General features: G+C 37.4%; 2 protein-coding genes across 5 annotated transcripts in view; one reads left to right on the plus strand and one right to left on the minus strand.

The window, feature by feature from the left end:
- The window catches only part of Cmss1 (cms1 ribosomal small subunit homolog), a 319308-nt gene that overhangs the window by 214042 nt on the left and 92654 nt on the right, over positions 1-12612 (minus strand). The gene's annotated exons all lie outside the window — the stretch shown is intronic.
- The window catches only part of Filip1l (filamin A interacting protein 1 like), a 262508-nt gene that overhangs the window by 160683 nt on the left and 89213 nt on the right, over positions 1-12612 (plus strand). For all 4 annotated transcript variants that reach the window (XM_076868984.2, XM_076868979.2, XM_076868981.2 and 1 more), the window contains exons 2-4: positions 1127-1379; positions 2130-2303; positions 9601-9779. In XM_076868984.2, coding sequence (XP_076725099.2) covers positions 1137-1379; positions 2130-2303; positions 9601-9779 — 596 coding nt within the window. In that variant the 5' untranslated portion in view covers positions 1127-1136. The remainder of the gene's footprint in view (positions 1-1126; positions 1380-2129; positions 2304-9600; positions 9780-12612) is intronic.

Genomic DNA, 12612 nt, shown 5'->3' on the forward strand with positions numbered 1-12612 from the left:
GGGTTTTTGACTGCATTTATAATACATTACTTATAAAAATTATTTTATATATATGTGTGTGTGTGTGTGTGTGTGTGTGTGCGCGCGTGCGTGCGTGTGTATAGTAAATTAGTAAAATTTGATAAATTTGCATGGTAGCATGTAAGCAGCGGTTCATTATATTTTATATAGCATTCTGTATGCTTGAGTTTTTCATATTTTTAAAGAAATATTATTACAAACTAAAAGTAAGCTACCAGTGCTGATAAAAGATTCATGATTTGTGGGGGAAAAAAGCAAAATTAATAAACTGCTTAGATATAATTAGAGTCTACTCTAAGTTTAAATGATGTTTTCTCTATTAGTCAGAAACTTCAAAAGTAAAATGAAACAATTTTTCTATTATAAATTAATTTGGATAATTATACAATATAAAACTGTTGTGGCCCTCAAATATTTATGGCTAAATACTATAAGCAGTAGTGTCTCTGCTTTGGACATGAGGTTCCTAAATTTGACTTACCCAAGGATAGATTTTGAATTTTATCAGAATATTAGGAACACTGCCAGGAACCAAGCCTTCATTCCTTTAATACTAAACTCTGCTTTTACAACAAAATAATCCGAAATATTCTGTATTAATAATTGACACTTCTATCCTAATGCACCAAAGACAAACAAAATGAACAAAATGAACACACACACACATAACACCTCAAACTAAACCACTTTAAAAAAGAAATACTATAATGTGAATCTGAAGGCAAAATAGCAAGTTTATCATTTTACGGTTATGTCAAGCATGTCTCCAATTGAAGTAAGCATTTAGGCCATGGTTGGAGATATGACCTGGGTCCTTGTGGTGGAATGTTTGGTGGATGAAGTTCAAACACAGTCTGTTTACCCCTGGACATAAGTGGCCTTAATCAAAGAAGAAGATGTTTTTAAAATGTTGACTTTAAAAGCAGAAGTGTAAATAAGACTGTGATTTATGATTCTGCTAATAACTCTCTGCTGTGGAGATCAGAAAGACCAACTTTTTGGCTGTGTAAATGTAACAAGAATGCAGACTTGTTAAAACAGTAATAGGTACTCTTATAAAACTCTACTTCCATTAAGAGTTACAAATTATCTTCTCTCCTTCTAGGCCTTAAAGAATGCGTTCCAGAAGCACTAACCCTGAGGGCTCAGCCCCCAAACAATTTCCAAGACACAGTAAAGACCAGAATTTCCAGAACATGAAGCACAAACAGCAAGACAAAGACTCTACCATTGAGTTGGATGAAATCCTTCCATGTCCCAAGTCAGAGAAGCCACACAATGGCAATGGCCACCAAGCAGATGATCTTTCAAGAGATGACCTGTTATTTCTTCTCAGCATTCTAGAGGGAGAACTGCAGGTCAGCTGGCTAGGAGTGATCCCTGGCATGATTCCTGGGGAAAGCTGGTTGTGAATTTGGTCTGCATATTGCCATAGAAATAGGTATTTGTGGTTAGTACTTGTGTGTACATGGAAGCAAAGCATAAATACACATACACAGAATTCTCTTCTGCCAACTCCAAGAGCAATTAATCACATCTAAAAGGGGTGTCATTATGACATATAATTGGCATACATGTTGTGAAAAGTTACATCCTCTTTCTGTTCTGCCCACTCACTTCATCACACAAGGGCAGTATTGGTAACCATGCTGCTAGATGACTTCTGGATTGGTTTAAATAATAATAGGAGTTTTGCACCTGATGTGAACTAGTTCCTAGACTTTCCATGGCATAATTACCTTTTTATTTATATAAAAATCGAAAAATAGCTAGCTACACATATTGGAGAATCTTATTTCCTACTCCCTGAAAACACTATCCCTCAAAGGACTGCCATTTAGGTTATCTGCTTGTCAAACACAATAAGAAAATATAGTTCCCCAATGTTGTATAGTGATGACTTTTTAAAATATTGTTAGCATGTAATTAGACCGTAAGAAGGATGAAGGGACATAGTTTTGTTACCTTTTCCAAAAGGTCTTATAACCAAATCTGATTTATTTATATTTGAAACTGAAGAAAAATCACTATTAACTCTCATAAGGGATCATTTGCTGAGACTGCTGGTAGATGAAGTAGGCTTTTTGAAATATCTTTTGTTCCTACAGGCTCGAGATGAAGTCATCGGTATTTTAAAGGCTGAAAAAATGGACTTGGCTTTGCTGGAAGCTCAGTATGGGTTTGTTACTCCGAAAAAGGTGTTGGAAGCTCTCCAGAGAGATGCTTTTCAAGCAAAATCGATTCCTTCGCAGGAGGACATCTATGAGAAACCAATGAATGAGGTATGCACCACATCAGGGTGGTTCCTGGGAGGAAGGCAAAGCTCAACAGTCAGTCAAGCACTGGGTCTGTAAGGAGGCAGCACCTGTAACTTCCTTCCAGTTCTTTGAGGTCAACCAGACTTCCAGCCAACCTTCCTTCTTTCCTTTCTTCCTTCCTGGTACTAGGGATTGAGGTACTTTACCACTGAACTACACCTCCAGTCCTTTATATTTTTTGAGACAGGGTCTTGCTAAATTGTTGAGGTTCTCTCTAAGTTGCTGAGTTGACCTTGAACTAGGGATCCTCCCGCCTCAGCTTCCCAAGTTCCTGAGATTATAGGTGTACACTACCATGCCCAGCCTATAGTTTTACTTTCTAATGCACTGAAAATTTACATAAAGTAGAGAAATACTATTAATTTCTTGGGAGAAAGAGATGAATAATAGGATGCTTCTACTAGGTTGGTTTCTTGATATCAGACTGAAACATAATAAATGCAAGAATTCCTCTTTTTCTCATATGTATGTGTGTGGTGCATGCTCATGCACTCCCACCCTATGCTCCCCCAAGGGCCTGTACTTCTTTTAGGTACTTGATGGCTACCAAAAATAAAATTTAAAAAATAGAAAAGTTCAGCCATGGGGGTTAATTTCTTTGAAAACACTGAAATTATGTCATAAAAATTTTGGGCAAGAAAATGATCTGAACTGCCCAAGAAACAGTTTTTAAAAGTATAGACATTAGATATATACCCTCTTTTTCCTTCAAAAGTTTAATGATAGGGTAGACTTCTCCCCAGCCAAATGTGCCTAACTATTACAATGGCAAAGGTGAGCAGCCCCAATATGGCCATCACTGCACAAGATGAAGGACTTCTTGCTCTCTCCTTGCTGACATTTCTGAAACTCTTTGGCATCCTTGTTTTATTCTTCTATTTTTCCTCGGAGACATCAATGGAATATTTCATAATTTTTCATTTTTATGAAAAGGAAACAGCAAAGAGTATGAGTTAAGGCTGGAGTGACTGAAAGCAAGTTTTGGACAAATTTCTTCCACATAAGCTCTGGCATTCTACCTCAGGAGTGACCTCTAATGTCCTTGCTATTATTGTGTTGGGTGTCTCATGAGAGAAGACTACCATCTTGCCAAGTTGTAAAGGAGTTTGGTCATGTGAATCTGCTTCTCTGAGGGGTGAGGATAAGACCACCCAGAGTCTGTTGACTTGTGCCTTAATCCAAATTTTAAACAAAAGGAGCCGAGGCCGCACGCAAGTCAACAGTGTTAAAACTGTATCTTGGCGCTTCGCATACTGACTGTGAAACAATATCAGGCAGAAAGCCCTCAACCTGTATGAACTCAAGTGAAAATAAGTGACCAGTAAATGTACCCCTAACAGAACTCCACAAAGGGCATAACCGTCAAGAATGAAACTGACTGACTCAAATTTATGTCAAGATCAGTAGGATATTGGAAATACTCTGTCTCAACACAAATGCTTGCAATCTTTAACTGCAATTTGTTCCCTAGTTTCTGTGCCTGCAATAAAAATACAACTATATATATATTTTTATTTGCAGTTGGCCACAATACCTTTATTTTATTTATTTATTTTTATGTGGTACTGAGGCTCGAACCCAGGGGCTCATTTGTGCTAGGCAAGGGCTGTACCACTGAGCCACAACCTCAGCCCCAAATACAACTCAGAAGATGATCAAACTGAACATGAGAGACGATAATCACTATTCAGAGTGAGGATGAAACAACTAATAGCTTTCAGGAAGGTTTGCACTGGCAGCATGGAGCTGATAATTATACCTTCTCTTCTAGATGTGGAGGCAATGAGAAACTGTTTATTTTTCAGATTCCAGTGTTTACAAGGGAAATTAGGTTTCAGTACAGTCAAGGAAGAAGAAGGGATATTTTGAAATTAATAGCGTATTTGTTTACCTTTGATAGACTAAAAAGGTCAAACAATTTCTCTGCTCTCTTAGATTAGCTTTATCCCTACCTGTATATTCAGGGTTAATTTAAAACAACAAAAACAAAAACAAAACAAAACAAAGGATAAGGACAATCTACAAAGAGATAAGAAAAAAGAACAAAGAGAACCAAAATCATAGCACAGAAAGAAGACCAAGCCCAAATCAGGGTGGTCTGTGACTTGGGGTGTGTTAAAAAAAAAAAAAAAAAAAAAAAAAGGTCATCATTAATTTCTAAACACATATTAAGCAGATAAGGGCAAAAAGACAGAAAACGTCTCTGTGTTTGATTCCTTATGGTCATAGAAGGATAACCAAAAATCCAACCTAATGGGATATACTATGCTTTCTTCATCCCAGGCAACTAGTTGGATTTTATCATGGGATGGGGGTAGGACATCATATCAGGAGGCTGAACTCTGATAAGCTGGGAGTTTGTCATTGCACAGGAAACACTAGGAAGACATCTTTTCAATTTTTCTGTATCTGATGATCCCTGAAATGACTTATGAGTCTTCCTGTTTTCTTCCCAAGTTTCACTCAATCTCCAACTGTGAATATATAAAAAAGGGAGAATCATTCTCTAATTGTCCTTTTATAAATAATGATAAGCCACGTGTACTGCTCCTAATGATTGCATGTGTTTAGCTTATCTTCCTAGTGAGAGTGTACGCACTATAAGTTCAATTTCTCTTGCATTCTCCATGGCAACTATCATAGTACCAGGAACTTATGTCAGAATAGGTATTTAAAATACTGGTTTCTCTGTAAAAATTGTGGCACTAGAACTGCTCTTGTGAACAATCTACTTCCCACCACTCACATTGTATACAAAGATCCTGAAGTATGGAATAGTCATGTGGCTTGGCCAAACTCACATCTACTCAGGGAGCATCAGGTCCATCATTTGATCTGTCAGGAATGAGGAACAGACTGAAGTGAAAACCATTGGCTTGTTTTCTGAGAGGCATTCTAAACATGAAGAAATGAAGTCAGAGAATAAAACTTCAAATACAGGCTAAAACATCTTCAGAATCAGTAACACTTTTATTTGGAAGCTTTCTCTCTGCAACTGATACAATCGTGAGCTGCCTGATGGTTCCACTGAACAGCATGTAGTAAATTCAAACCACTCTTTTGAGAATCATGGAATGTGATAGAAGCAAAACCCAGAGAACTTGACATTGATACAAGGAGAAAACAATGCTACTTAAGGAGTGAACAGGACAGGAAAAGTTTTGGTGAAAATTGATGAAGGAGAAAAGGTTTCTAGGTTTCAGCACTACGAAAAGCAGAGTGATTTCTAAGTCCAGGGTGGCTAAAAGTTGGGTGAGGAAAGTGTGGGATGGAATGGAAATGGGCTGAAATGGCAGTGGGTGCAGAAGGTAAAGGGCCTTCAGTCTTCCATAGGAGAATAACTAATCCCACTATTGCAAGATCATGTTGGTAATGAAAAGAAATGACTAGAAAGAGGCTGTAGGAAGGAACACCACTTATTTGGTCATATACTAAATAAAAGGAACTGATTCTTCCAGCCTTTCTTGTGACGAATTAAATTAATTTTTTTTTCTACATCAATTGGTAACTTCCCTAAATTGAAGCTCATCTTTTCATTATTTATTTTCAAATTCTAAAAACAATTGATTTGAATTTCCCTAACAATGCATTATAAAGTTTGGGCAACTGTAAGATAGGATTTTGAGAGGGCTGTAGTGGCTTGAGACCACAACAAATGAATATCATTTCCCTGTTCAAAAATGATCATCAGTTAACAGTGCCTCTGCCAGCAGACAATGCAACTTAGCAGTTCTAGCATTCACAAAAGGACTGGCATTTAAAAGTCATCAACAATTGCATAATAAAATATTTTTCAAAATTACATAAACCCATATTAGAAAGTTAAACAACCACCTTAAGCATTTAAAGGTCCAAGAGAAATCACTGGGAGGCTGGGGTTGTGGCTCCGAGGTAGAGTGCTCACCTAGCATGTGTGAGGCACTGGGTTTGATCCTCAGCACCACATAAAAATATTGTATCCAAAACATAGGAAAAGAAGAACTCAAATTTGCCCTATTTGCTGATGATATGATTCTATACCTTGAAGATCCTAAAAGTTCCACCAGAAAATGCCTAGAACTAGTAAATGAATTCAGCAAAGTAGCAGGATAAAAATCAACACCCATAAATCAAAGGCATTTCTGTATATCAGTGACAAATTCTCAGAAAGGGAAATGAGGAAAACTACCCCATTCTCAATAGCCTCAAAACAACAACAAAAACCAAAAAAACAAACAAACCAAAAAACACTTTGGAATCAACTTAACGAAAGAGGTGAAAGATCCAAATAATGAAAATTATAGAACCCTAAAGAAAGAAATCAAAGAAGACCCTAGAAAACAGAAAGATCTACCTTGCTCTTGGATAAGGAGAATTAATATTATCAAAATGACCATACTTCCAAAAGCACTATACAGATTTCATGCAATTCTGATCAAATTCCAATGACATTCCTCATAGAAATAGAAAAAGCAATCAAAAAATTCATCTGGAAAAATAAGAGACCCAGAATAGCTAAAGTAATCCTTAGCAGGAAGAGTGAAGCAGGTGGCATCACTGTACCAGATCTTAAACTATACAACTGAGCAATAATAACAAAAACAGCATGGTATTGGCACCAAAACAGACTGGTAGACCAACGGTACTGAATACAGGACACAGAGACTAACCCAGAAAACTACAATTATCTTATATTAGACAAAGGTGCCAAGAACACGCACTGGAGAAAAGACAGCCTCTTCAACAAATGGTGCTGGGAAAACTGGAAATCCACATGCAACAAAATGAGATTAAACCCCTGTCTCTCACCATGCACAAAACTCAACTCAAAATGGATCAAGGACTTAGGAATACAACCAGAGACCCTATGTCTAACAGAAGAAAAAGTAGGCCCTAATCTCCATCATATGGGATTAGGCCCCCATTTCCTTAATAGGACTCTTATGGCACAAGAATTAAAATCAAGAATCAATAAATGGGATGGACTCAAACTAAAATGTTTCTTCTCAGCAAAAGAAATAATCTGTGAGGTGAATAGAGAGCCTACATCTTGGGAGCAAATCTTTACCCCTCACACATCAGATAGAGCACTAATCACTAGGGTATATAAAGAACTCAAAATGATAAACACCAAAAAAACCAAATAACTCAATCAATAAATGGGCCAAGGACCTGAACAAACACTTCTCAGAAGATGATGTACAATCAATCACCAAATACATGAAAAAATGTTCATCATCTCTAGCAATTAGAGAAATGCAAATCAAAACCACTCTAAGATTTCATCTCACTCCAGTCAGAGTAGCAGCTATTATGAAGACAAACTACAGTAAGTGTAGGCAAGGGTATGGGGAAAAAAGTATACTCATACTTGCTGGTGGGACTGCAAATTAGTGCAGCCAAAATGGAAAGCAATATGGAGATTTCTTGGAAAATTGGGAATGGAACCACCATTTGACCCAGCTATCCCTCTCCTCAGTCTATACTCAAAACTTAAAAAACAGCATACTACAGGGACACAGGCAGGCTGCGGCAGAATAACTGGGGGGGGGGGGTGTGTGTGACGAGGAACTTGTGTACATTGATACAACAGGAGTGGGAGCCATTTATTGTAGGACAGGAGGGGTATGTATACATTCCACACAGCTTATCTTAATTAACATAAACTAGATACAACAGTCAACCAATAAGGAATCTCCACACTTAATGGCTCCCTGGCATTACTTCACAAACCACTCCCTCTGGCAAAATGCCAGGCGCCATCTTGACTTGTTTACAGACCTTAACACTATAAAATCATGGCATTTGCAGGTTAATGGATGGAGTTAGAGAAGATAATGCTAAGTGAAGTTAGCCAATCCCAAAAAACCAAATGCCGAATGTTTTATTTGATATAAGGAGGCTGATTCATAGTGGGATAGGGAGCGGGAGCATGGGAGGAATAGATGAACTCTAGATAGGGCAGAGGGGTTGGAGGGGAAGGGAGTGGGCATGGAGTAATTAATAATGGTGGAATGTGATGATTATTACTATCCAAAGAACATGTACGAAGACATAAATTGGTATACTATGAGTATACTATATATACAACCAGAGATATGAAAAATTGTGCTCTATATATGTAATAAGAATTGTAATGCATTCTGCTGTCATATATAAATAAAAAAATTACTTAAAAATATTGTATCCACCTATAATTAAAAAATAAATTTAAAAAAATGCAAAAAAAAAAAAAGGAAGAAATCATTGGGTTCTACATGCTGGGACACACACTTTCATAATTCTATTCATTTGTATTTCTCGTCAAGTACATAGCTTTTGGGATGCCCACTTAATATCCTAAAAATGCTATATGGCTGTAAAGTCATGCTGAGTAACAAATTTTCAATCCTTTACAATAAAGGCAAAGGGTAAGTAACATACCAGTTACAGCATCTAATGCTTAATCTAGAAAGTCCCATGCTTTCAAAACCATGATCTTAATCATTAAGATCCTGAGCCACTTTTGCTCTAGGTGTTCTCCTTCTTTTCTTCCTTTCTTTTCTGATTTCCTTACCCAATTATTTTGTTTTCACTCTGTAAACATATACTAAAGGGTGCTTATATGAAGCATGGTACTCTGGATGCTAAGATTTTAGGAAATAGTGGATGTAGACTGTATCCTTGGGGAGTTAATCATCTAGTAGGGAAGACAAACATAAATGAGGTGCAGGGTGATCATTTTATAACAAAGACATAAGAATGGTGCTATGAAAACTAGAAAGGACTTGGTACTTACATTTGGTCACACACATACCACACACCAACACAGATTAATTATCTATATATCTATTTTAATGAAAATACTTTGATGCATAATAAAAACAAAACAGACCAAGGGATCGAAAAGATATACACTGGCAGACAATATTGCAGGGTAGGCCAGGGCAGAAGAGATCAGCCAGGGCAACTGCAGAATCAAACAATGTACAAGGATTCTCTCTTAATCATTAAAATCTCTGGGGAGAGAAGCAAGGGTGTCAGAAAAGGGACATGAAGAAAGCATTATGATATCCACAGAGATACAGATTATTCTCCCTGGAAAATTTTGGTGACAATAAAAAGACATTTGTGTTAAAAAAATGTATCAACCAAAAAGTATCAATTAACATGAGTAATGATAAAAACTAAACCATGAGATCAAAAACTTACCACTGAAATTAATCAAAAAATAGACACTTATAAAAGAATGAAAGATGGAAGTATTGTAGTTAACAGGTTATAAATGCATTTTCTTTTGTAGCTGGACAAAGTCGTGGAAAAACATAAAGAATCTCACAGACGAATCTTGGAACAACTTTTAATGGTAGAAAAATCCCACAGGCAAACCATATTGCAGTTGGAGGAAGAAAAAAGAAAACATAAAGAATATATGGTGAAGAGTGATGAATTCATAAGCTTACTAGAACAGGAATGTGAAAGGTAAGGCTGTTTTGGATGAAACAATGACCCATTCTGCAAACTATGACTAACTTGTTACTATAGGCTGGGCACTGTCCCAGGTGTCGGGGATAGAAGCATGAATATGCCACAGCCTCTGTTCTCAAAGATCTCATGGTCCAATGCAAGGAAAAAAAGGACATCAATGCAACACAAGAATCACCAGTCACGATCAAAACTATGGAAGCAATACATTGGGCACCTAACTATGCAAGGGATTACCCTGGTGAAGCTGTACAGAGAAGGCATTGGAGTCTAGTCCTTAGGCAAACAAAATAGGAAACTATATTCAAGGCAAGTGTAACGGCACAGAGTGAGAAAAGAGCATGGATGCTGAGGGAACGCAGGCTTTCCATATGGCTACAGCATGGGTGGGAGTGCAGGGTGAGAAAAGGAAGGGCTAGCCATAAGCAGTTGGACTACATACTGTTGGCAAGACAGAACCAGCGAAAACCTGAGAGGAGAATGAGACAATCAGCCATGCTTCTTAAATAACAATTTTAGTAACATGGAAGAAAGACTGGAGGAGTTTTAGGTTGGAGGATGGAAGCCCACTTAGGAAGTAAAGCCAGATAAGGAAGATGAGGGAGTATAAATAAGATATATTATGATGTACAGTCAATAGGAATAAGTGACTGGAGAGAAGAGCAGGGACACAGGGAGTTATTTAGAAGGACTCTGGTTATTCACCAAGACATGAAATGTGGGAAAGGGCAAAGCTTTTGGTTGTTAAAGGATTTTGACTGGGGCAAAGGTTTTATTTAGGGAGAGGAGAGCAAGAGGAGTCCTATTTTAGACCTCAGTGTATCCCAACATCTAGTGAAAAGAATAAAGACAATCCATAGTCAGAATACAGGTCTGGAAAAGGATGGGCTGTGATGTGATTTGCAGTGGGTGACAGCTGAAGCTATGAGAGGTAATGCTGGGAAGGGAACCCTGGGATACATCAGTGCATGGCAGTTTTTCAGAGGAAAGGGGGTCAAGAAAGGAAGCTGAGAAAGAATGGCAGACAGCTGAAAGAAATGATAAAGAAGGTAATAAAACATAGCCAAGGGAGACTTTCACAAAATGGGGAACAACTGAATATTATCAAATCATACAAAAAGGGATGAGAAATGTCCCAGGTTTTGGCAACGAGATACTGAAAAGCTTAATGAGCCATTTTAAAAAGCAGGAAGGGCAGAAGCCAAATTATAATTCTTTGAAGAATAAGTAAAAAATGAGAATTTAGAAGCTTAAATATGTAAACCAGTATTTATTTATTTATTTTGTAAGACAGTGTTTTTTTTTTTAAATACCTTTATTTATTTGTTTATTTTTATGTGATGCTAGGGACCGAACCCAGTGCCTCACACATGCTAGGCAAACGTTCTATCACACTGAGTCACAACCTCAGCCATATAAGACAGTATTTTAAGAAGCTTGGTTGATAAACATTTTATAACTATGTGTAGAAAGAAGGTTATTTTGTTCTGATTTGATGTTCAATTCTGAATCAACTTTGAAAGTATGAGCATCTATTTTTAAACTGAAAGGACAATTCTCTCTCTCTCTCTCTCTCTCTCTCTCTCTCTCTCTCTCTCTCTTTTTGGTAGCAGGGATTGAACCCAGGGGTGCTTAACCACTAAGCCATATCCCCAGCCCTTTTTAATATTTTACTTAGAGACAGGGTCTCACTGAGTTGCTTAGTGCCTTGCTAAGTTGCTGAGGCAATCCTTGCTCCTGACCTCTGGGATTACAGTTGTATGCACCATGCCTAGTTTATCTCTCTCTCTCTCTCTTTTTTTTTTTCCTGTCGGGGGTGGGGGACGGGTACCAGGGATTGAATTCAGGGGTACTTAAGGAGGAAAAAAAAAAAAAAAAAAACACAACATACCTATGAGCTCTCCTTTCTGAAACACTAGTAATCAACTGCTTTATTCAAAAGCTTTCAATTCATATTTTAGCTAGGTAGCTGAAGATATAACAATATGTAGGCTATTGGCAAACTTTCATTTCTTTTCAGTGTATTTCATGGTAGACATTTGCTCTGAATGCCAGAGAATCCATAATCCAGTCCTTTTTTTTCTCTAGGAGTTTGTTTTTTGCTCATTACACACAAGGCAGGGGGTGAGTGGGAAGGAAATCCTTGTTAACTTGTCCCTTATGAACTCTGTAGAAATATCTACAGAGGCAGATTAAAGGAGGATGAGAAATCTGGCACCATGGGAAGATTACAGACTCAAAGATTATGATATGATTTGTTATTCAATGAGACAATATTATATTAAATATTATTTTGAACCCCTGTGGTTTGGCACTAGTGGCCTCATTTGGCCTCGATACTTATTTGGCACCAACTTGCTGAACATAGACACTTCTTTCATCTCTCATTATTGTGAACATTTACTGACCATAGTCAGAGTGTTGCCTACCCCCGGAATAAAGCAGCACAGGCTGTCTCTGCTAGGGGTTTTACCACACAAGAAAGCAAGAGGTACAGAGTTAGGGTGGCAATGTGAAGGGCTGTGGGTACAGTTCTGATATTCACTGCTGTATCTCTCCTATCTTTTGGAGGAAGGCTGGGAAGCATATCCAGAAGTAATACTGTAACCCTGGGAAGCAGATGGCAATGATTACATAAATCAAGAGACCAAAGAGAAAAAATACTGAGAAACTGGAACCAAAGATCAGTGGGAATAAAGGCAATGGGAAGGAAGAATCAATATATTAAGAATGGTATTTCTACATGTATCAAATCAGTTAAAGAATTTAAGAGATCCTTTTTTTGTTTTATAGGATATAAATTTTGTCCTAAAGAATAATTAAACTGACT

This window comes from Callospermophilus lateralis, chromosome 10 (assembly GCF_048772815.1).
Source record: "Callospermophilus lateralis isolate mCalLat2 chromosome 10, mCalLat2.hap1, whole genome shotgun sequence".
In the NCBI taxonomy this organism is placed as follows: Eukaryota; Metazoa; Chordata; class Mammalia; order Rodentia; family Sciuridae; genus Callospermophilus; species Callospermophilus lateralis.